The 23,971-nt window shown below is 45.2% G+C and overlaps 3 protein-coding genes across 3 annotated transcripts; 1 reads left to right on the top strand and 2 right to left on the bottom strand.

Moving 5' to 3' along the window:
* Nucleotides 1-11,431: 11,431 nt before the first annotated feature.
* LOC100595691 (histone H2B type 2-E) lies at nt 11,432-13,660 on the bottom strand. The gene has a single exon (XM_003259153.3). It carries the CDS (start codon nt 13,620-13,622, stop codon nt 13,242-13,244), a length of 381 nt encoding a protein of 126 aa, XP_003259201.1. The 5' UTR covers nt 13,623-13,660; the 3' UTR covers nt 11,432-13,241.
* Nucleotides 13,661-13,905: 245 nt separating this feature from the next.
* LOC100596044 (histone H2A type 2-C) lies at nt 13,906-14,357 on the top strand. The gene has a single exon (XM_003259154.3). The coding sequence runs from the start codon at nt 13,957-13,959 to the stop codon at nt 14,344-14,346; it is 390 nt and encodes a 129-aa protein (XP_003259202.1). The 5' UTR covers nt 13,906-13,956; the 3' UTR covers nt 14,347-14,357.
* A 100-nt stretch (nt 14,358-14,457) lies between these two features.
* LOC115837632 (histone H2A type 2-B) lies at nt 14,458-14,990 on the bottom strand. Its single transcript, XM_030824673.1, has one exon. It carries the CDS (start codon nt 14,897-14,899, stop codon nt 14,507-14,509), a length of 393 nt encoding a protein of 130 aa, XP_030680533.1. The 5' UTR covers nt 14,900-14,990; the 3' UTR covers nt 14,458-14,506.
* Nucleotides 14,991-23,971: the final 8,981 nt, after the last annotated feature.

The raw sequence follows: 23,971 nt of genomic DNA, 5'->3' as shown, positions 1-23,971 counted from the left end.
GCTTGAGAGGCTGAAGTGGGAGGATCACTTGAGCCTGGGAGATTGAGGCTGCAGTGAGCTATGATCATGCCACTGCACTCCAGCCTAGGTGACAGAATGAGACCCAGTCTCTAAAAAAAAAAAAAGAAAAAAAAAAAAGAACATGGATGGCAAAGAGATGCAGGCTGAGTTCTATAAGAGTTGAAAATAAAAGGTAATTTTTTTTTGGGAAATCAATATGAAGTTTATTTAGGTTTCTTGTTTTTCCTGTTTTCCCTGTGAGCCCGATGACTGCCAATTATCCCAAAATTTATATTATCAAAAATGGATACCTGCTTCCTAGCATTTGGAAAAATAAAATAATATGCCCCTGACATGAATTAATGAATTACCCCTCTAATTACAAAGTAGAGAATTCCCTCTTTTTTTTTTTTTTTTTTTTTTTTTTTTTTTGAGACAGAGTCTTGCTCTGTCTCCCAGGCTGGAGTGCAGTGGCGTGGTCTCGGCTCACTGCAACCTCCGCCTCCCTGGTTCAAGGGATTCTCCTGCCTCAGCCTCCTGAGTAGCTGGGATTACAGGCACGGGTTTCACCATGTTAGTCAGGCTGGTCTCGAACTCCTGACCTCGTGAACTGCCCGCCTCGGCCTTCCAAAGTGCTGGGATTACAAGCGTGAGCCATCGTGCCCGGCCTGTTTGTTGTTGTTGTTGTTGTTGTTGTTGTTGTTTTGTATGTTTGTTTTTAACTTCATTTTAGGTTCAGGGGTACATGGAAAAGTTCAATTTTTAAAATATAGATTAGGCCTGCGCGGTGGCTCATGCCTGTAATCCCAGCACTTTGGAAGGCCGAGGCCGGCAGATCACAAGGTCAGGAGATCGAGACCAGCCTGGCCAACACGGTGAACCCTTGTCTCTACCAAAAATACAAAAATCAGCCAGGCATAGTGTCGGGTGCCTATAGTCCCAGCTACTCAGGAGGCTGAGGCAGGAGAATGAGGCAGGAGAATCGCTTGAACCCGGGAGGCAGAGGTTGCAGTGAGCTGAGATCGCACCACTGCACTCCACCCTGGGGAGAGAGCGAGAGTCCGTCTCAAAAAAATAAAAAAGAAATAAAATAAAATATAGATTAAAGGGAGGAAAAATAAGAAATAAAGTAAGATATAAAACACATTACCACTAACACGCACTTCGAGAAGCAGAAATTCGCTAGGACTGAGAAAATCAAAACCTGTTCTGCCGTTCATTAGGCTGCACTAACAGAGATAAAGCTAGACTAGAAATAACAGAAAACATTCTTCTCCCAAGGGCATGCTACAGCTATAAAGGCTCATAACTCCCCTCTTTGAGTGACCACTCCTTTCTTATTCACTGAGGAACTTGTACTCGAAATCACAGACTATCCGAACTTTGGCTGCTTGAAATCCTATCAGTAACAATGCAGCATCCCCCTCCTGTCTGGAGGACCTAAGCCACCTTGACACAAAAAACCAGCAGTAATTTTCAGCCCAGGTGCAAAACTTCAAGTAAGGGGTTTCTGAACACAGCATTCCACCTCTATCTCAACTTTGTAGTTTCTAAGTAAACAAGACCCTGGATCCACTTCAAAGTCCCATCCTACGCCTACCCTTTCACACAGCCCTGCTTTGCTTTGAGCCTATGAAAACTACACTCCACTCTTTCCCCAAAATCAACGATAACTCGAATTTTCCTCTTGTTTGGTGAGCACCCTCCTCCCACCACCCTGCCACCAGTTTCTCTGCTGTGTGTTCTCCCTCATTGTAACAAGTCAACAGACTTGGCTTAGGTAGACTAAGTAGTGGTCTTGGGCTAATTGGGATAGGTTGAGTTTTTACTTAGAATTAATATAATTCATTTCAGCATGCCTACATTGTCAGAGGTGGTTTTGTTTTGTTTTGTTTTGTTTTTGAGACAGGGTCTCTGTCGCCCAGGCTGGAGTGCACTGGTGTGATCATAACCCACTGCAGACTGCAGCCTCAATCTCCCAGGCTCAAGCGATCCTCCCACCTCAGCCTCCCAAGTAGCTCAGACTACAGGCGCGCACCACCACGCCCAGCTAATTTTTATATTTTTTGTAGAGACAGGGTTTTGCCATGTTGTCAGGCTGGTCTCCAACTCCCAACAAACTTGCCCACCTCGGGCTCCCAGATGCTGGAATTACAAGCATAGGCCACTACACCCCGGCTGTTGGTTATTTCTAATCTTTTAAATTACTATCAATGTTGCATCAACATCTTACTTATTTGATATTAGTAGTGTAGTATAGTGACTAAAGGAAGACTCTGGAGTTGAAATCTGGTTTGGCACCGACTGTGTGACTATGAGAAAGTTTCTTAACCTCTCTGTGATTCCTCCATCTCCCAATCTGTAAATGGATATACTTATACTACCTACTTGATACGGTTTTGTGAGGATAAAATGAGTTAATACATGTAAAGTGTTTAAAACATTCTTGGCACCAAGAAAAACTATGTAAGTGTTAGAAAAAATATGCATATATAGGCCAGGCGTGGTGGCTCACGCCTGTAATCCTAGCACTTTGTGAGGCCTAGGCAGGTGGATAGCCTGAGCTCAGGAGTTCGAGACCAACCTGGGCAACACAGTGAAACTTTGTCTCTACTAAAATCCAAAAAATTAGCCGGGCATGGCCGCGTGCACCTGTAATCCCAGATATTCAGGAGGCTGAGACAGGAGAATCTCTTGAGCCCAGGAGGCTTAGGTTGCAGTGAGCCAAGATAGCACCATTGCACTGCAGCCTAGGCAACAGAGCAAGATTCAAAAAAAAAAAAAAGAAAAGAAAAGAAAGAAAAAATATACATATATGTGGTGTTATAATGTATATTGGTTTCTGTCCACAGTTCCTGGTTCACAACTCCCATAGCCCTTGTATGGTCTTTTTACAGAGTACAGTACACTCCAATGTTGGGTGTGTTAGGCCTCAGAGGCAGGTCTCAGGAAACAGAATCTCTCTGACTTTCTCCTGCCCTCCTTTCACCTGCCCCAAGGCAGGACTCTAATATTTGCCCACTTTTCTTTTTTTTTTTTTTTTTTTTGAGACGGAGTCTCGCTCTGTCGCCCAGGCTGGAGTGCAGTGGCGCAATCTCGGCTCACTGCAAGCTCCACCTCCGGGTTCACGCCATTCTCCCGCCTCAGCCTCTCCGAGTAGCTGGGACTACAGGCGCGCGCCACCACGCCCGGCTAATTTTTTTTGTATTTTTTTTAGTAGAGACGGAGTTTCACCGTGGTCTCGATCTCCTGACCTCGTGATCCGCCCGCCTCGGCCTCCCAAAGTGCTGGGTTTACAAGGGTGAGCCACCGCGCCCGGCCTATTTGCCCACTTTTCTAATTGAGGGTCTTAAGACCCTCCCCAGAGAGGTTCCCGCCCTATACCCTGGGGGAAGGAATGCTGACATCGTGAAGCTTCCATAAAAACCCAAGAGGAGGCCAGGCGCGGTGGCTCACGCCTGTAATTCCAGCACTTTGGGAAGCTGAGGTGGGCGGATCACGAGATCAGGATTTCGAGACCAGCCTGGCCAACTTGGTGAAATCCCATCTCAACTAAAAATATAAAAATTAGCTGGCCGTTGTGACTGGTGTCTATAATCCCAGCTACTTGGGAGGCTGAGGCAGGAGAATTGTTTGAACCGGGGAGGTGGAGGTTGCAGTGAGCCGAGATCGTGCCATTTCACTCCAGCCTGGGCAACAAGAGCAAAACTCCGTCTCAAAAAAAAAATAATAATAAATAAATAAATAAATACTACGTAAGAATAATTTTTAAATGCATAGAAATATACTTTTTCACAATAACACATAAAAGCAAAAAGAACAATTGTCTCAGACTGAGTAAGGAATGCACATAAAATGGGATAATACTGGCCAGGCGCGGTGGCTCACGCCTGTAATCCCAGCACTTTGGGGGGCCGAGGCGGGCGGATCACGAGGTCAGGAGATTGAGACCATCCTGGCTAACACAGTGAAACCCCGTCCCTACTAAAAATACAAAAAATTAGCCGGGCGAGGTGGCGGGCGCCTGTAGTCCCAGCTACTCGGGAGGCTGAGGCAGGAGAATGGCGTGAACCCCGGGGGGCGGAGCCTGCAGTGAGCCGAGATTGCGCCACTGCACTCCAGCCTGGGTGACAGCGAGACTCTGTCTCAAAAAATAAAATAAAATAAATAAATAAAATGGGATAGTACTAAATAAGGAAAAGGGAGATATCTCCAAATAAGTTTACATTAAAAACAACATTTTAAGGAGGAAATGTCAGGGGACACAGTGCAGCCATGATTCTAAGTAACGTGATATGAGCTGTGTATACAGTCGGTTAATTTGGGATGGAGGGTGCAAAACCAATCAGAAGGGAGCCATACCCAAAGCAGAAGGCCAAGTCTTGGGGACAAAGATGAGAGGACCAAGGATGAGAACAAGGGAACCAGACACAGGAATGGACAGGAGGGGAACTGTTGACTTCATTGCACATAGAAGATTGCCTGAACCTGGATAGGGGAAAGAGCGGAAAGGGAGTTGTTGGGGCAAAATGTAATCCAAGATGACTCTGCACCTTCCTGCCTGAATGACTAGGAGAATGATGCCACCTTCACAGGAATAGACAGCCTGCGAGGAGGAGCTGCTGAAGAGAGTTCACTTCAGGCAACACTGGATCATAACCGTCAACTGGCAATGGCAAGTGGCCGCGTACTTCAGGCAGCTGGGAGTGTGTATCTGGAGGCACATCTAGAGACCCCAGCTGGCCTCTCTCATCTGCCCAGAAGAGCTGGAGAAAGCCCTGGGAGTCCCTGGGAAGAGCTTATGAAGAGGTGGCCCCAGCCGGACACAGTGGCTCACTCCTGTAATCCCAGCACATTGGGAGGGCCAAGCAGGCAGGTCACTTAAGCCCCAGAGTTTGAGACCACGGAGAAACCCCATCTCTACCAAAAATACAAAAATTAGCTGGGCATGGTGGTGCACACCTGCAGCCCCAGCTACTTGGGAAGCTAAGGCACAAGGATCGCTTGAACCCGGGAAGCAGAGATTGCCATGAGCCGAGATCACGCCACTGCACTCCAGCCTGGGTGACAGAGTGAGACCCTGTCTCCAAGCAAAAAGAGAGATGATCCCAAAGATGGGCCTCTAAAGAACATCTACTCCACTTAGGGATCTGATGGGGACAGAAGGTGAGAGAATAATTTTATACTAAAATCAGGAAAAACATAATATGAGGAAATTGGACCAGATGATTTCTGGGTTCCTTCCAGCACTAATATTCTATGGTTCTATTAAACAGACATGGAAAATATGTTGCTAGATCCTCAGATTATTTGCGATTTGCAAATTTTAGACAAATATTTTAGTAAAATTCAGGAGCACCATGGTGTATCAGGGAATGCCAAGTTATTTAAACTGCATAAATATCCATTTCTTTGTTTGTAAAATGGAGGTAATATTTACCTTTTTGGGGTTGTTTTGATACAACATGATGTACTAGAAGGAAAATTCCAAGTTCTTTGACATGTCTGAACCTCAGTATCCTCACTATAAAAACCATAACATTTACCTTTCAGGATTTGTTCTGAGGATTTGAAATGGTATGTCTATAGTATTTTGCACGCTGTGGGCCTTCAGTAACTGGGAATTTTTACTTTTTACTCTTTTATTTTAAAATGAATTTAAATCACAGAAAAGTATCTGACTTCCTTTATATTCCTGTAGTAGGCAAAATTCTGCGATGGCTCCCATGAGTCCTGGCCCCTGGTACCCATTGTTTAAATGGGTTCCAGCGATTCTCCTGCCTCAACCTCCTGAGTAGCTGGGATTACAGGCACCTGCCACCATGCCCGGGTAATTTTTGTATTTTTAGTAGAGCTGGGGTTTCACCATGTTGGCCAGGCTAGTCTCGAACCTCAGGTGATCTGCCTGCCACGATCTCCCAAAGTGCTGGGATTACAGGCATGAGCCACTGCACTCGGCCTAGTGAGCTTTTTAAAAGAGAGTCAATGCCTTCCCTGAATTAGATAAAGTGGAAGCAACAGAGATGCTCTTCTGCTGACCATTAGAAGCAAATATCCATGCTGTGACCTGCCCGTGGAGAAGGGCAGCCTCGAGGGCCTCAATTCTACACCTGCAAGAAACTGAATTCTGCCAACAACCTGGATGAGTTTGGAAGATCCCAGGCTTCATATGAAAATGCAGCCCAGTTGACACTTTGATTTTACCCTTGTGAGATTCCAATCAAAGACTCCCACTATGCCATGCCCAGACCTACAGAAACTATGAGAGGCTAAATGAGTATTGTCCTAAGCCACTTAATTTGGGGTAATTTTTTACACATAAATAGAAAACTAAAACAGTTTTTTGCCTCCTTCATTCAGAACATGGTTTTTGTTTATCTTCTCTCTCCCTGCTGTCTCTATGCTTGTCTAAGACCTCATTACTGGTTGCAGCAGCCTCCCCACTGGTTTCCGGTTTCCTGTATTCTCTTTCTTCTATGCATCCTGCACATTTCTTCAGAATAAAGATACAAAGGTCATAATAACCTGCCCAAAATATTGCTCTTGACTTGCTCAAGAACCTATACCAACTCTCCCAGGCCAGTTCCATCAACTCTGATTTTTAGCTAGTTTCACAGCTCTCGATGACCCAGGCCTCCTTAAAGAGCCTGACTGGCTTTCCTAGTCTGTCTGATGACCAAACCTGTGACCGAGGACACATTAGTGAAGTTAACTAGTCAGGAAAATCACTCCAGAGACTGCCTCCTGCAAAGCAAGTGTTTGTAATCTTGAGGGGTTTTTAAAAAATAGGTTAGGTATAGTGGAGACTCAATCCCAAACCTATATGTTACCTCATCCACCCTAGGGACTTCTGGAGTTTTTGTTGTTGCTGTTGCTGCTGTTGTTATTAAGTTGATTGCTATTTGCATTGATGAAGGTTTTTTTTAACTATTTTTCAGAATTAACTACAATGTATTGAGAGTCTACTCAGTGCCAGGCAGTAGAACAGGTATTTTTAAATACATTATTTACACCAAAAAATATTCTTATAGGCTTTTTTTTAATGGCCAATAATCCCACTGTTCACATAACCTCTGCTGACATTGTTTTTAAGTGAACATTGATCATAAACAGCACTGAAAGATATAAAGGAAAAAGCAAAATCTTTTGGCCCAAGGAAATTCTTCTCCTTAAGAGTAGCCACCGGCCGGGCGCGGTGGCTCACACTTGTAATCCCAGCACTTTGGGAGGCCGAGGCAGGTGGATCACGAGGTCAGGAGATCGAGACCACGGTGAAACCCCGTCTCTACTAAAAATACAAAAAAATTAGCCGGGCGTGGTGGCGGGCGCCTGTAGTCCCAGCTACTCGGAGAGGCTGAGGCAGGAGAATGGCGTGAACCCGGGAGGCAGAGCTTGCAGTGAGCCAAGATTGCGCCACTGCACTCCAGCCTGGGCGACAGAGCGAGACTCCGTCTCAAAAAAAAAAGAGTAGCCACTATTGGCCGGGTGCGTTGGCTCACGCCTGTAATCCCAGCACTTTGGGAAGCCAAGGCGGGTGGATCACGAGGTCAGGAGTTCAAGATCAGCCTGGCCAACATGGTGAAACCCTGTCTCTACTAAAAACTACAAAAATTAGCCGGGCGTGGTGGCACGAGCCTATGGTTCTGGTTACTTGGGAGGCTGAGGCAGAAGAATTGCTTGAATCTGGGAGGTGAAGGTTGCAGTGAGCCACGATCGTGTCACTGCACTCCAGCCTGGGTGACAGGGCAAGACTCCGTCTCAAAAAAAAAAAAAAAGAGTAGCCACTATTGGCCAGGCACAGTGGCTCGTGCCTGTAACTCTAGCACTTTGGGAGGCCGACACAGGTGGATTACCTGAGGTCAGGAGTTTGAGACCAGCCTAGCCAACATGGTGAAACCCCGTCTCTACTAAAAATACAAAAAATTGGCCAGGCATGGAGGCACGCACCTGTAATCCTAGTTACACGGGAAGCTGAGGCAGGAGAATCACTTGAACCTGGGAGGTGGAGGTTGCAGTGAGCCAAGATCGTGCCATGGCACTCTAGCCTGGGCAACAAGAATGAGACTCCATCTCAAAAAAAAAAAAAAAAAAAAAAGAGTAGCCACTATTATTAGTTTTGTTATGTGAAATCCCTGGAAAGTGTTTTATTTAATATTGGTGCATACGTATCAATACACACATATCCTTTTTTATTTCCACCAAAAGGGACCCTAACACTTTATTGCCACATACTAGTAGATATGTAAGTAGTTTCCAGATATTTACTATTAAAAATAATAATTTTTCCCAGCGATTTGAAAAGAAGTGAGAGGATCACTTGAGGCCAAGAGTTCAAGACCAGCCTTGGTACCATAGCATCTCTACAAAAAACTTAAAAATTAACTCAACGTGGTGATGCCTACTATAGTTCTAGCTACTGGGAAGGCTCAGGTGGGAGGATCAGTTGAGCCAAGGAGTTTGAGGTTCCAGTGAGCTATGATCTGGCCACTGTACTCCAGCCTAGGTGACAGAACAAGACCTTATCCCTAAAAAATAATAATATTCCTCTTTACCAAAGTATTCCAGCTAATATATGAAAGAAGAGTGACAGAATATCATTATTTTGCAATTGATAATGAATTAATTGATCTAAGCATTGAGAATCACTGCTGTTACCACAAAAAAAGAAGGAGCTAGACATTACATGTCTCCTGATAGAAAAGACATGACCACCTATGAAGGAGTCATGTCATGGAGTGAAAAAGTAAACCTAAATCTAATCAAGCCTCTAAGTACCAATTTACAGAAAATAGAGGACAGGGGATCATGATAAACTACATCCTGGAGACAACTCTCTAAAGAGCACATATTCGGTTCCCCTGATCCACCCATCATTCCACCAGAAGCAGAGTTGCAAAGAAAGCCAAACTATAATGAAAAGGCCACCTACAGCACACAGAGGCAGGTGACCATGGTAGTTGTTGTCAATCTGGTTGGCCTGACAAAGCCATTTCCACTTTAAGGGAAGCCCTGTTGCAGGGGACAAACACACACTTTTGAGGGTCAGGGTACCATCTGCTCCAGAGGGTGCTTGATGGGCATAAACCATGGAGCCTCTGAGACTAACTCTTCTGTTTTTAGTGCCACACAGCTCCTTTCTGTTCCCATAGTCAGGTCAGCCTAGGAGCTCATTGGTTTCTTTAAAGTCAGTTTACACATTCTGGCCTAATCCTGCAAGATCTGGCTCTGTCTACCTGTGTAACCTCTTGATGCTGCACTGTCCTCCTTGCCCTCTACCCGCCGCCTGTACTAGACTTCCTGCAGTTCTTCCTATCTACCTGAGCATGATCTTTTCCACTCTCCAGGCCTTTGCCCATGCCATCCACTGCCTGGTACACCCTTCCTATCCTTGTCAAGTGTCATCCTAAAGGTTCTTTCCTCAGGGAGGCCTTCCCTACACCCACCAATGTGAAGTTATGACTCCCTCCATTATACTCTCTATATCTATACTTCTACAGTCGTAATACTTGTCACACTTTCTCATAGTCACTGGATTAATATGTCTTCTCTTCTAGTCACTAGAGGTCCAGGAAGGCAGAAGCCACTCCTGTTCAATTTTCTGTCCTCACTACGTAGCAGATTGCCTGCCATCTTCACAGATACTCAATACATTCTTGAATGAAAGAACAAATGATATCACACCTAACAATGTTTAAGAGTCAGAGAGAAGAAAATTGGTCCTAGAATGCCGTTCTTATAGAATTTAATAATGTTCATAGATACTTAGTATTTATAAAATTAGTAGATACAGATTTTCAATCACACATATTAAATGAATTATTAAACCTAGTCCCCTCGGTTACAGGGACAGTCTCTCACTTAAGGGTCAATTTCTGAAACCCAAACAGAGCTGCCCTTCAGGCCTACTCCAGAATTATTGATAAGCCATATTACGGAGCTATGACAGTGTCCTTTTAGTCCTTCATTTTTTTTTCTTTTTTTTTTTTTTTGGTGGGGGGATAGAGTCTTCCTCTGTCGTCCAGGCTGGAGTGCAGTGGCGGCAGCCTCCACCTCCCAGGTTCTAGGGATTCTCCTGCCTCAGCCTCCCAAGTAGCTGGGACTACAAGTGCCCACCACCATGCCAGGCTAATTTTTGTATTTTTAGTAGAGGTGGGGTTTCACCATGTTGGGCAGACTGGTCTCGAACTCCTGACTTCAAATGATCCACCCACCTTGACCTCTCAAAGTGCTGGGATTACAGGTGTGAGCCACTGCGTGCGGCCAACAGAACCTATCTTAAAAAGTGGCTGTAGGCTGGGCGTGGTGGCTCATGCCTGTAATCCCAGCACTTCAGGAGGCGGGTGGATCACAAGGTCAGGAGATCGAGACCATCCTGCTAAGTAAGCGTAAGGCAGACTCTTAGCTTACTGCTAAGTAAGTTTAAGGTAAACAGTTAAGTGCTCAGCAGGGGGAAGCAATCATTATTTTAACAATTATTGTTATTAACCCCAACATAAGCAAATGTTTAAAGATGTCTGAGCAGGAGAAATGATCAAAGAGGTTCTTCAGGATTAATCTCACCAATTACTTCCCCTCCAGAGTTAAAATATCAAAATCTATCACCTCTTCCCCCCCTTCCTGACTCTATAACATCTTTCCCAGTGAACATCATCCCCAGGCGGGGCCCAAAACCAGCAACTAAGGCTCTCTCATGTTAGTGAAGGATTCCAGCTGGTGAGCCCCACCACTGTGGGGACAAACTCAATTGAGTTGAGCTATGGCCTCTGGGATGAAGGATCACAGCCACCTATGATCCCACCCTCCACGTAGTCAGCCACCACCACCCAGGATTTATATCCAGGGTGCACTCTGAAGAGAATAAAGCCAGTGGTATTTCTTTTCAATTCTAAAGCATAGATATTTCCCCCTAAAACACAGGAAGGGTCCAGGTTTTCAGAATGATCCTGTTTCTCAAGTCCCTTAACTGCTAACCTAGGAGCTTATTCTCTGGAGAGTTTCTGAAGAAAGGCTTCTCTTTGCCTCAGTTTCCTTATCTGTAAAATGGGTGATAATAACAGTACTACTTCCTGAGGTCCCAGTGAGAATTAGATGAGTCTATACGTATAAAGGGCCTAGAACACTACCTGGCACGTAGTAAGTGCTCCGTAGGTGTTAGCTTAACTTTATTATGAACTTTATTTCTTCCATCTTATTTGTACTGCTTTCTATTTGTGATCATATTATTTTTCAATTACTAAGCATTAACAGTGGCCTTGTAACAGACTATTTCAGCCCCAGTGCACTTTTCGGGCAGCAGTTTGGCTGGTGGCTTATAAATAGTCATCCCCCAGATTAGAGGCACCCACGCTTTTCTACAGACACAGTGCAAGTTGTATCTGTTAATTTCATTCATTGAGAAAATACACTGTAGATAAAAGAATCCAGCAAAGCCTTTAAATTAATTGGTAACTTTATTAATAACAATAGCATCTACACACATTTGAAAACACACATGTAGGAGACAATTAAGATCTATTCAGTCTGTGATAATGTCTAGAGCTCATTTGGATTCATCGAACCCCTGCCGCCAACTCCAAAAGCCCTTAGCCAAAAACAGAATTGAATCACTCATTAAACCATCAGTGTCTTCCTCGGCAGAATCAAGGGTGGGACAGAAAGAGTAAATATTCTGCACCTCCATAAAATAAAACTAAAATGCAATTGTCCTGCATCTGAGAATACAAGGGTGGACAGTATGAGTTGCATGACTGTGAACCAATGAGGCTTCTCTTGGCCTCATTTGTAAAAAGGAGATTAACTCTGTAGTCCCGCCTATCTTGCATGGCCTCCTGAAAAGCAAATGAGGTGGTGAGTGTAAATTAAAAGCTCCTCTAAGAGGGGAACACCATGAGGGGAGAGTAAGAAAAGGAGAAGGAAAAGGCTCTTTCCAGTGACCAACACGCTGAATTTGATGAAAATCCAAAAGAGGTTATGCTAAACTGAGAAGCATAAGGGTGGATCTACCATTGCCACCTCCTCTTTGTAGCAAAAAAAAAAAAATCTTAACACGGCCCCCTCCCAGCTGTTGCAACTGAGGTGACTAAGGATACATTTGAGGAAGTAGCTCCAAAAACATTTCCATTTTCACTATGCCTTCACATACACCTAATGGAAATGAACAGCACCCATCATCCATCCACGGAAGCGATTAAGAAAAGACTAGGATGGAAAAATTAACCCAACAATATTAGATCAATACGTAGTATTTAAGTAAGTGTCCATAATGTGCCAGGCTGAAGATGCACGGGCAAACCACACCAGCCGGTCTGTCAAGGGCTTGAGAATACCATAAACAAGAAAACAGACGAACCAATTTCACACAGCTGCTAGAAGGAAAATAAAATGAGGCAGGCAAGTATGAGAGGCGCGAATTCCTGAGTGGATGACGTAGGTCTCTGAGAGGTGACTTTTGAGCCCACATCTACATGGTAAGTGCCTCGCAGTGATCTGGGGCCGTAGCGTTACCATTTAAAGCAGAGACCATTAAATGCAAAAATTATCAACAAAACGAGAAATAGGAATTTCAAAGTCTCAAAGTGAACGACGGAAACTGAAATCTACAAATTAGAAAAAGGCGCAGAATTTTGAATATTCATGTCGCCCAATCAGGAAAAGGCTGGGACCCGGCTGCGCGGGCTTCGTCCAAAATACACAGAACGGCTGGTATCCACAGGAGGCCCCATCGCACGGCAGAACTGGTGACCGGACACAAAAGCTGCTACCAAGCGTCAGTCATACAGAGCTGTCACGCGGTGTTTGCGGAACCCGGGCTGAATTGTGTCCTGGAGTTCTCTTAAATGACAGCCGAACTCAGCCACTTCGTTTTAGAATGAAACAGACCCAAGAAGCCACCAGGGCGCCAGTGCGGGGCGGGAGTGGGGGCGGGTATAGAGGCGGATTCCCAACATCCTAATTGAGAACCGACTCCTAGGAAAGCTAAGCAGCACAATGAGTAAAGACACGCTCTAGATTCAAAAGCAAATCCAATCATGCACCGGGGACCCTCGAGTTCCAAATGGTTAAAACGCTACGTGTGCCATTTCCCATGACCTTCACACTAAAGTAACTTACTTTATGAAAAGGAACCAAGGAAGTAAGTGAACAAGCTCTTTTCTAGTGATTAGGTGGGTGGCTCTGAAAAGAGCCTTTGGAGTCAATCAGCCGGCGACTCGAGCGAGCGAGCGCCAGGTCCCGGCAGGGACTCACTTGGAGCTGGTGTACTTGGTGACCGCCTTGGTGCCCTCGGACACGGCGTGCTTGGCCAGCTCGCCGGGCAGCAGCAGGCGGACGGCCGTCTGGATCTCGCGGGATGTGATGGTGGAGCGCTTGTTGTAGTGCGCCAGGCGGGACGCCTCTCCCGCGATGCGCTCGAAGATGTCGTTGACGAAGGAGTTCATGATGCCCATGGCCTTGGACGAGATGCCGGTGTCGGGGTGGACCTGCTTCAGCACCTTGTATACGTAGATGGAGTAGCTCTCCTTGCGGCTGCGCTTGCGCTTCTTGCCGTCTTTCTTCTGGGCTTTGGTGACGGCTTTTTTGGAGCCCTTTTTAGGAGCCGGAGCGGATTTTGCCGGTTCAGGCATGGCAAGACAAAGTACAAAAGCGGCTTGACCAAGAAAAGAAGTAAAAGAATGGGCGGGCCTGATTCTTTTATAACCACCTTATGCAAATTAGGGCTCCGAAAGTCATCCATCTCCATTGGTCCGTGTGTGGACCTTGCGTTTTCAGCAATGCGTACGTAACAACACCGACTCTTGACTTGATTGGCCGGTTCTGAAGCCATATTAGGACCAATGAAAAACTCGTTCTTGACCCCACCCCTAGGAAAGCTTATAAAGGCTTTCCTCTTGGTTCTCTTTCAATCTTATTTTGTTGCGAGGTTCTGAGCGTTCTCTGTGTTTAACCTTGACTTCAGTCATGTCTGGTCGTGGCAAGCAAGGAGGCAAGGCCCGCGCCAAGGCCAAGTCGCGCTCCTCCCGCGCTGGCCTCCAGTTCCCGGTAGGGCGAGTGCACCGCTTGCTGCGCAAAGGCAACTACGCGGAGCGGGTGGGGGCCGGCGCGCCCGTCTACATGGCGGCGGTCCTCGAGTACCTGACCGCCGAGATCCTGGAGCTGGCGGGTAACGCGGCTCGGGACAACAAGAAGACGCGCATCATCCCTCGTCACCTCCAGCTGGCCATTCGCAACGACGAGGAACTGAACAAGCTGCTGGGCAAAGTCACCATCGCCCAGGGCGGCGTCTTGCCTAACATCCAGGCCGTTCTGTTACCAAAGAAAACCGAAAGCCACAAAGCCAAAAGCAAATAAATGCAGACAAACAAGCCAAAGACCCAAGGCTCTTTTTAGAGCCACCCAAGTTTTCAAAAAAAGAGCTAATGCGCTATTTCGTGATCAGCCCTTCATTTGGCACTTTGGTGGCTCTTAAAAGAGCCTTTGGGGTGAATGAGTATGGTGTCAAGCCTCTTAATTACTTGTTCTTGCCAGGCTTGTGACTCTCCGTTTTCTTGGGCAACAGGACAGCCTGGATATTGGGCAAGACGCCGCCCTGGGCAATGGTGACACCCCCGAGTAACTTGTTGAGTTCTTCGTCATTCCTCACGGCTAGTTGCAGATGGCGAGGGATGATGCGCGTCTTCTTGTTGTCCCGAGCCGCGTTGCCCGCTAGCTCCAGAATTTCCGCGGTCAGGTACTCGAGGACCGCCGCCAGGTACACCGGGGCGCCTGCCCCCACCCGCTCCGCGTAGTTGCCTTTGCGCAGCAAGCGGTGCACTCGCCCCACCGGGAACTGGAGGCCAGCGCGGGACGAGCGCGACTTGGCCTTAGCGCGGGCCTTGCCTCCCTGCTTTCCGCGTCCTGACATTACGGCTAAAATTGCAGTTACAGCTTCTTTTACAAGGACAAGAATGTGGAAAGAATAACCAATTTGATGTAATTTATAAGAGCTATCGGGAGGGGTGAAGGGAAGTCGTTTGATTGGCTAAAAGCGGAGCCGTATCCAACAGCCAATAGGAAAGCAGAAAGCCGCCTCTTGGTTTGCATCCTGCACCGAAAGGAAATGACGGATTTTGTAAATCTACCAATCGCTGAGAGCCACATTAAAGCCCCTTATTTGCATGCCAGGATCTTTAAAGAGAGTAGGCTTTCAAGCAATGCTGGTTTTTGTCTTACTGAGGGACACTTGGGTTTTTGTTTTGTTTTGCTTTGCTTTGTTTAGTTTACAGCCGAGAAATTCCAAGATGGACCCTAAGGAACTGCAGAAGACATCCTTAGACGGAGAGTTACTCTCACGCAAGAGTAGGGGATTCTGAAGCCGATGATCCCCTTGAGCTCTAAACTACCAAGTCCCGCCCTTTCTGTCTCGTCACAGCCAAATTTCCTTTAAAAATACATGTACTACTAAGGCTGCCTCCTTTCTCGCCCCTAAACTTAAGCCTCCCGCAGCGGCATGTCTCCGCCCCACCCCCACCCGCCTGCACTCCTCGGAATCCGGTTTGACAGAGGCTAGAATAGATCTGTCATCCTCCTCTTGACCTCCAGGAGGCGGCCTTCAAACTTGCTCCCTTGGCTTTCAAAATGTCGCCCTCTTTTTCTTACCTTGCCGACTTTTCTTATCCTGCTCCCCCATGCCACTGCCCATCTCTAAATCTGCGAGTCCAGCTGGACTGTTTCCCTATCTCCAATTCTTCACTTATCCCGAAGAGTCTTACCCATTTATATGCTTTCAACTAACATCCAAGTTTGTTTCAGAAGCTCAGACCCTTATGCCTAACTGCTTACTGAATACTTCAACCTACTTGTTCCAACGAGCACCTCAAACTCAAACTCAACCTCAGCCTATCCGAACGCGAACTCATACAAACAACCTCCTCTCTTTGCCCTCTTTTTCTGAAATGCACCAGCATACTTACAGATACCTAAGCCGAAATCTACTCTACTCTTCCCTTCATCTTAGCATGTCCAGGCAGTTGCTTCCTTAACATCCCTTCAGACTTTTTCTCCATTCTCCCTTGTCCACCTCATCATCATCCCTTAGATTTCAGCAACAGCTGGGAAAGGGTAACTTTGCCGTCAGGCACTAATCGCTGGCATGACTCCAGCGGCCTTAGAAATCTTTCCTGAAAGCTCTTCTTTTTTTCTTTTATCCCATATAACAGATGAACCTGAAAGCTCTTGTGTTTCTTCTGTTTCTTCCTCCTCAACGTCCCATCTTTGGGAGTTCTACATTTCCTACACCATTCTCACCCTTTCCTTAGTATCCCTTAAGGTCAGGTAGAAATGCTAGAGAGAAAAAATAGACTTGTGGTTTTTTTGTTTGTTTTTTGAGGTGGAGTTTCCTCTGTCACCCAGGCTGGAGCACTATCTGAGTTCACTGCAACCTCCACCACCACCTCCTCCACCCCGCCCCCACCCACCCGGGTTCAAGCGATCCTCCCACCTCAGCCTCCCGAGTAGCTGGGATGATAGGCGCCCACCACCCCGCCCGGCTAATTTTTGTATTTTTAGTAGAGATGGGGTTTCATCTCTACTAATGTTGACCAGGGTGATCTCAAACTCCTGACCTCAAATCTCGAATGTTGGCCAAGCTGGTCTCGAACTCCTGACCTCAAATGATCTGCTGCCTTGACCTCACAAAGTGCTGGGATTACAGGCGTGAGCCACTGCACCTGGCCAGAAAATATTTAAATCATTCTTTGACACTTTTTCTGATGTTTTCTCCTTTATTCTCACCAGTTTATTCAACTGGCATTTATTGGATGCGTGCTTTTGGGCCATGGGTGTATAGATAATTGAAAGTAGTACAAACAAGTCTGTGATGAAATGCCTCCAGAAAATGGAGGAAATCTGGTGAACTCCGAGAGTTAAATTAGTTAAAATCAGCTACGTATAGAGATCACTCCTGGTAAGAATGCTGGTATAGATTTGGGAAACACCAAAGTTCAGACAGAGGTGATAAGGGTGTAACCTAAGATACTTCTAATCCAATTGATTATATCATTTGAGATGAATGTTAACAGAAAGGTGCGGTCCACATAGAGTCCAAACAGGTGGCAATTATAGTAGGAATATGTTATGTTTTCACCAACACTAAAATATATCTGCAAGATGCAAAGTTTGGCCTAGAAAAGGGTCCTTGGTTATGAAAGCATCAGCCTTTTCTCACAGCCTGGGTGAAATATTTCTGAAGACTATCCAAGTTCTTTCATTCAGATTCTGTGCTCAATTAACAACTTTCTGATTATTCTATTCCAAGATAAAAACATAAGACTGAAGTGGGGGGAGCCAGTTATAGAAAGATGTTCATCATATTATTCAATGAATTTGCATTTTGGACTATTCATAAATGTTGTGTGTACTTTGTTAGCATGGGCCCCTCCCCAAGAAGCCAATCAGTCCTGGAAGTTCTAATAGTGTCAACTTTTCAGACCTAAAGGGCTGAGAACAAAACCCAGATAATAGGGGACCCCACCACAATCCTGGCACCCCATAAGGCCCTGCTTGAGGGGCAAGATGACCTTCTTTTCTTTTTCTGACCTCCTTTTTTTTTTTTTTTTTCTAGACAGAGTCTCACTCTGTCAGCCAGGCTGGAGTGCAGTGGCAGAATCTCAGCTCACTGCAACCTCTGCTTCTCGGGTTCAAGTGATTCTTATGCCTCAGCCGACCAAATAGCTGGGATTACAGGCATGCCCCACCACATCCAGCTAATTTTTGTATTTTCAGTAGAAACAGGGTTTTGCCATGTTGTCCAGGCTGGTCTCGAACTCCCAAAGTGCTGGGATTACAGGTGTGAGCCACTGCGCCTGGACTTGACCTCTGATTTCTTTTTTACTTCTATCACAGTGCTCTGTGCCATAAGAAGGGTGAAAGAAAAAGAGATTATGTTGAAACCCTACTATGATAAACCCTACAGTAGTGACTGCCTACAAAATAGATAAAATTATGTGTTTCACAAATAAACTGAAGCTCACAGGGATTAAAACAATTGCTGGGCCGGGTGTGGTGGCTCACGCCTGTAATCCCAGCACTTTGGGAGACCGAGGCAGATAGCTTGAACCCAGGAGTTTGAGACCAGCCTGGGCAACATGGCGAAACCCCATCTCTACAAAAAATACAAAAATTAACTGAATGGTGGGGCACACGCCTGTGACCTGTGGTCTCAGCTACTTGGGAGGCTGAGGTTGGAGGATTACTTGAGCCCAGAAGGCAGAGGTTGCAGTGAGCCAAAATAGCGCCACTGCACTCCAGCCTGGGCGACAGAGCAAGACTCTATCTCAAAAAAAAAAAAAAATTGCTGAAGGTCACACAGCCACATGATCAGAGACTAGGTCTGCCTGACTCAAATAACATGCTCCTCACCATGTCATTCACACTCTCACTAACTGGATGTTGGGCTTAAAGAAGTCATTTAATTTATCCAGCCATTGTTTCTTCCTCTGTACAAAAAAAAGGAAGAAAGAATTATTAGATGAGATCTTCCCTACTCCCACACAAATGTCCTTGCTGTGCCCACATCTCTTTGTTCATATCCTGGTGACAGCACTCACCATTCTGTACTGTGCTGTGTGTGTGTGTGTGTTTGTGTGTGTGTGTGTGTGTGTGTGTGTGTATGTGTGTGTGCATGAGATGGAGTTTCGCTCTGTCGCCCAGGCTGGAGTGCAATGGCACGATCTCCGCCCACTGCAACATCTGCCTCCCAGGTTCAAGAGATTCTCCTGCCTCAGCCTCCCAAGTAGCTGGGATTACAGGAATGTGCCACCACACCTGGCTAATTTTTGTTATTTTTAGTAGAAATGGGGTTTCACCATGTTGGCCAGGCTGGTCTTGAACTCCTGACTTCAGGTGATCCACCTCAGCCTCCCAAAGTGGTGGGATTATAGGCGTGAGCCACCATACCCGGCCTGTACTGTGCTTTAATCTCCTTTCTGTAACCATTTCCAGAGAAAGATCATGTCTTCCTCTTATTTGAATCAAGAGTTCTTGATTCCTTCCACCTGGCCCTTAATAGTTTCCTTAAATGTTTTTGGCATGAATAAATGAAACAAACTCTTAGAAAATTAGCATTTTCTTTTCTAAAATATTTAGTCAACAACCACTCTCCAAATGACAGCCATAAATAGTAGATGATGATAAACAGAATGATGGAAGATATAATAGAAGCTCATCAGTTAAATAAAAATAATATAGGCCAGGCACGGTGGCTCACGCCTGTAATCCCAGCACTTTGGGAGGCCAAGGCGGGTGGATCATGAGGTCAGGGTTTGAGACCAGCCTGACCAACATGGTGAAACCCCATCTCTACTAAAAATACAAAAATTAGCTGGGCATGGTGGTGGGCGCCTGTAATCCCAGCTACTCAGGAGGCTGAGGCAGGAGAATTACTTGAACCCGGGAGGCAGAGGTTGCAGTGAGCAGAGATTGCGCCACTGCACTCCAGCCTGGGTGACAGAGCAAGACTCTGTCTCAAAAAAAAAAAAAATAAAAATAATAATAATAATAATAATAATATAGCCTACCATAATACAGTTGCTGGAATAAAGGAGAATAAATGTAAATAACCTAGTAGAGAGCTTGGGAACCTGAGAGGCCTCACAGCTAGATTAGGAGGATATGATGGTTCATTTTATGAGTCAACTTGCCTGGCCCAACAGCTAGTAAAACATTTTCTGGGTTTTGTTTTGTTTTGTTCGAGATGGAGTTTCACTCTTGTTGCCCAGGCTGGAGTGCAATGACGCAATCTCGGCTCACAGCAACCTCCACCTCCCAGGTTCAAGCGATTCTCCTGCCTCAGCCTCAGCCTCCCAAGTAGCTGAGATTACAGGCGTGAGCCACCATGCCTGGCTAATTTTGTATTTTTAGTAGAGATGGGATTTCACTATGTTGGCCAAGCTGGTCTCAAACTCCCGACCTCAGGTGATCCGCCCGCCTCGGCCTCCCAAAGTGCTGGGATTACAGGCGTGAGCCACCGTGCCTGGCCCTTTTTTCTGGGTATTTCTGAAAGAGATTAGCATTTGAGGCTGGGCACGGTGGCTCACGCCTGTAATCCCAGCACTTTGGGAGGCCGAGGCAGGTGGATCACCTGAGGTCGGGAGTTCGAGACCAGCCTGGCCAACATGGTGAAATCCCATCTCTACTAAAAATACAAAAAATTAGCCTGGTGTGGTGACATGCACCTGTGTAGTCCCAGCTACTCAGGAGGCTGAGGCAGGAGAATCGCTTGAACCCAGGAGATGGAGGTTGCAGTGAGCCATGATCGGACCACTGCACTCCAGCCTGGGCAACAGAGCGAGACTCTGTCTCAAAAACAAACAAACAAAAAGCAAGCTATGGTGATAAAGGTTAGAATAATGAGACTAATGATTAACTATGGCAGGGTAATACTGACTTCCCTGGAAGTCTTCCGAGGTGCTGGGAATTTTCTTTATCTTGATATGGGCATATTCATATGTAAAATTCAGCTCTACATTTAAGATTTATAGGGGATTTTTGTTTGTTTGTTTTTTGTTTTTGAGACAGTCTCCCTCTGTCACCCAGGCTGGAGTGCAGTGGCATGATCCCAGCTCACTGCAACTCTGCCTCTCGGGTTCAAGCCAATTCTCATGCCTCAGCCTCCCGAATAGTTGGGATTACAGGTGCCTGCCACCACGCCCAGCTAATTTTTATATTTTTAGTGGAGAGGGGGTTTCACCATGTTGGCCAGGCTGGTCTCGAACTCCTGATCTCAAGTGATCCACCTTCCTTGGCCTCCCAAAGTGCTGGGATTACAGGCGTGAGTCACCACGCCCAGCCTAGATTTATAAATCTCTTATATGTACATCATACCTCAGTAAGCACAATTTTTAAATATAAACAAAATTGAAGTAGTCATCATGGGGAAAACAATGAGTACTTTGTTGGGCATCCCAATTCTCATGTTACAGATGAGTGTTTATTATTGTTTGGTTGTTTTGTTTAATTGTGTATGAGGTGGCTAACATAATTTCTCAGTGCTTAAAGCCTCTAAAAGCCTTAATCTGGCCATGACAGACCTTCATTAAATAGTAGATATTATTATGACTATATTTTTATTAGAAACAAAGACAATAAGCTTGCCCTGTGGAGCTCGCAACTTGCAAAGCTTTTGTTTATTTTTACGACAGCAATAATAGTGAAGTTGCCCTCTCCATTCATACATCAATTCACTCATCCATCCAATATATCTTATTGAACACCTAAGTATGTCAACACTGAGCTTGGCATCACACATCTAGAATATAGTGAATACCATTCATTGTGCCTGGATCTCTCTTTCCACGTGGTTAGTTCCCTCTAGTCATTCAAATTTCTGTTTAAATGTTACCTTCACACTTAGGCTTTCCCTGACCTCAGCCTCCTACCTCTGCCTAACACTGTCACTGGATTTGCAAACTGCAAGGTCCTAACCAAAGCAAGTCCTATAGATGCCATCTTTGTAGCAGCTTTCTAATCAATGTACTTCTCTCTAGCCCATCTCGTGCCTTCACTCAGGTTATCTTTCACCCAGACTACCAACAAAGACTTTTCTGCTCCTCTCCCTGCTTCTACTCTTCCCACTCCTCACCAGAGTGGCCTTTCTAATAGACATTCTGATTCTTTTCTCACCGTATACTCTCTCCCCAGGTGATCACATACCACACCCCAGCCCCACCCCCATGATCTCATTTCATCTTCAACAACCCCTAACTAAGAGATGTCTCCAATATACTTCTCAGATGCTAAAATTAGTGGGAAAAAACTTAATGAGAATTAGGAAAGTAGATAGACTTAAAGTATCTTCCACAATTACAGACAGAAAAGGAATTTTATAGTGGAAAAGCCTGACAGATACCATCAATCAAGTGATCAGAACTATCACTAGTAATAACAAAAATAAAGATCACGTGCCCTGGTAAGGTTCACAGAGAAGAATTCAACATTACTTCTGCAGTATTCCAGCCAAAAATGCATGTGCTAAATTTTAATCATAAGGAAACATCAGACAAACCCAGATTGAGGGACATTCTACAAAATGAATGTCTGTAACTTCAAAACTACCAAAGTCATGAAAGACAAAGAAAATCTAGGAAACTATTTCAAGTTAATGGAGAACAAAGAGATATAACAACTGAATGCAACATGTGATCCTAGATTGGATCCTGGACCAGAAAATATTTCTTTTCATTTTATATATAGGATAGTAGTGGAACAATTGGCAAATTTTGAATAAGGTCTGTAGATTAGAGAATAGTACTGTATCTATGTTCATTTCTGGAGTCTGACAGTTATATTCTGGCTATGTGAGAAAATATCTTTTTTTTTTTAAGTAAATATACATTAGTCAGGATTCTCCAAGGAAACAGAACAAATAGTAGATAGATTGATAGATTGAGAGATAGTTTTATTATAAAAAATTGGCTTTTTGATTATGGAAGCTAATAAAGCCCAATATCCCCAAGATCAGGGTAAGCTGGCAAGCTGGAGACCCAGGGGAGCTGATGATATAGTTCCAGTCCAAGTTCAAAAGCCTGAGAACCAATGGCGTAGTTCCAGTCCAAAGGCCGAGTCTAAGACCCAGATGGAGCCAGTGTTTACCTCTGAGTCTGAAGGCTGAGAAAAGCCAATGTCGGGGTCTCAAAGCAGTCAGGCAGAAGGAAGTCTCTCTTACTCCGGAGAGGGTCAGTCTTTTTGTTCTAGTCAAGCTTTCAACTGGTTGGATGGGACCCACCTACATTAGGGAGGGCAATTTACTCAGTCTACCAATTCAAATGTTAATCTCATTCAAAATACTCTCACAGAAACACCCATATTTGGCCAAATATCTGAGCACCAATCCTCTAGAAGTTGGCACATTAACCATCACAGGCCGTGCATGGTGGCTCACGCCTCTAATCCCAGCACTTTGGGAAGCTGAGGTGGGCGGATCACCTGAGGTCAGGAGTTTGAGACCAGCCTGGCCAACATGGTGAAATCCCCCTCTCCACTAAAAATATAAAAATTAGCCAGGCGCCATGGTCCACGCCTGTAATCCCAGCTACTCAGGAGGCTGAGGCATGAGAATCGCTTGAACCCAGGAGACAGAGGTTACAGTAAGCCAAGATTGCATCACTGCACTCCAGCCTGGGCGACAGAGTGAGACTCCATCTCAAAAAAAATAAATAAATAAATAACCATCACAGGTAGAGTTTAATAGGCTTTATCTCTGAAACTTAGTCTCAAACAGTCCAGAAAATAATTCTATATTTGTAGATAGGTACATACAAATAAACAGTAAATTGTTAATATTTGGGTAATCTAGGTATCAGGATAAAGGATATACAGGAATTATTTGAACTGTTTTTTTAACTTTAGATGCACAAACCTTGTAATTATCCTTGACACTTTCCCTCCCACAACCAAGCCATTACCACACCCTGTAGGTTTTACTTTCCTAATATACATCTTGTAGCCACAATTTCTCTCCATTTCCACTACCACCAACACCACCTTGGTCCAAATCATCATCATCTCTCACCCAGACTGCTACAGTAACCTCCCAACTTGTCTCCCTATTTCCACTCTTGCCTCCTCTACAATCCATTCTCCACCCTGAAGCCAGTGATCTTTGCAGAATACAGACTTAAAGTCAGCTAAATGCAATGCATGATCCTTGATTGGTTTCTGAAAATTAAACATTTATAATGTTTATTTAGACTGTGCTGCTGTTACAAAATACCACTGGCTGGGTAATTTATAAACAGAAATATATTTTCTCACAGTTCTGGAGGCTGGGAAGTCCAAGATTATGGCATTGGCAGGTTTGGTATCTAGTGAAGGCCAGTTGCTCATAGATATGCCATCGAGGTGACCTTACATGGCAGAAGGGACAGAAGGGGCAGACTTACCCCCTCAAGCTCTTTCAAAAGGCATTAATCCATTCTTGAGAGTGGAGCCCTCATAGCAT

This window comes from Nomascus leucogenys, chromosome 12, assembly GCF_006542625.1.
Source record: "Nomascus leucogenys isolate Asia chromosome 12, Asia_NLE_v1, whole genome shotgun sequence".
Lineage (NCBI taxonomy): Eukaryota > Metazoa > Chordata > Mammalia > Primates > Hylobatidae > Nomascus > Nomascus leucogenys.
This window is presented reverse-complemented; position numbering and strand designations above follow the sequence as displayed.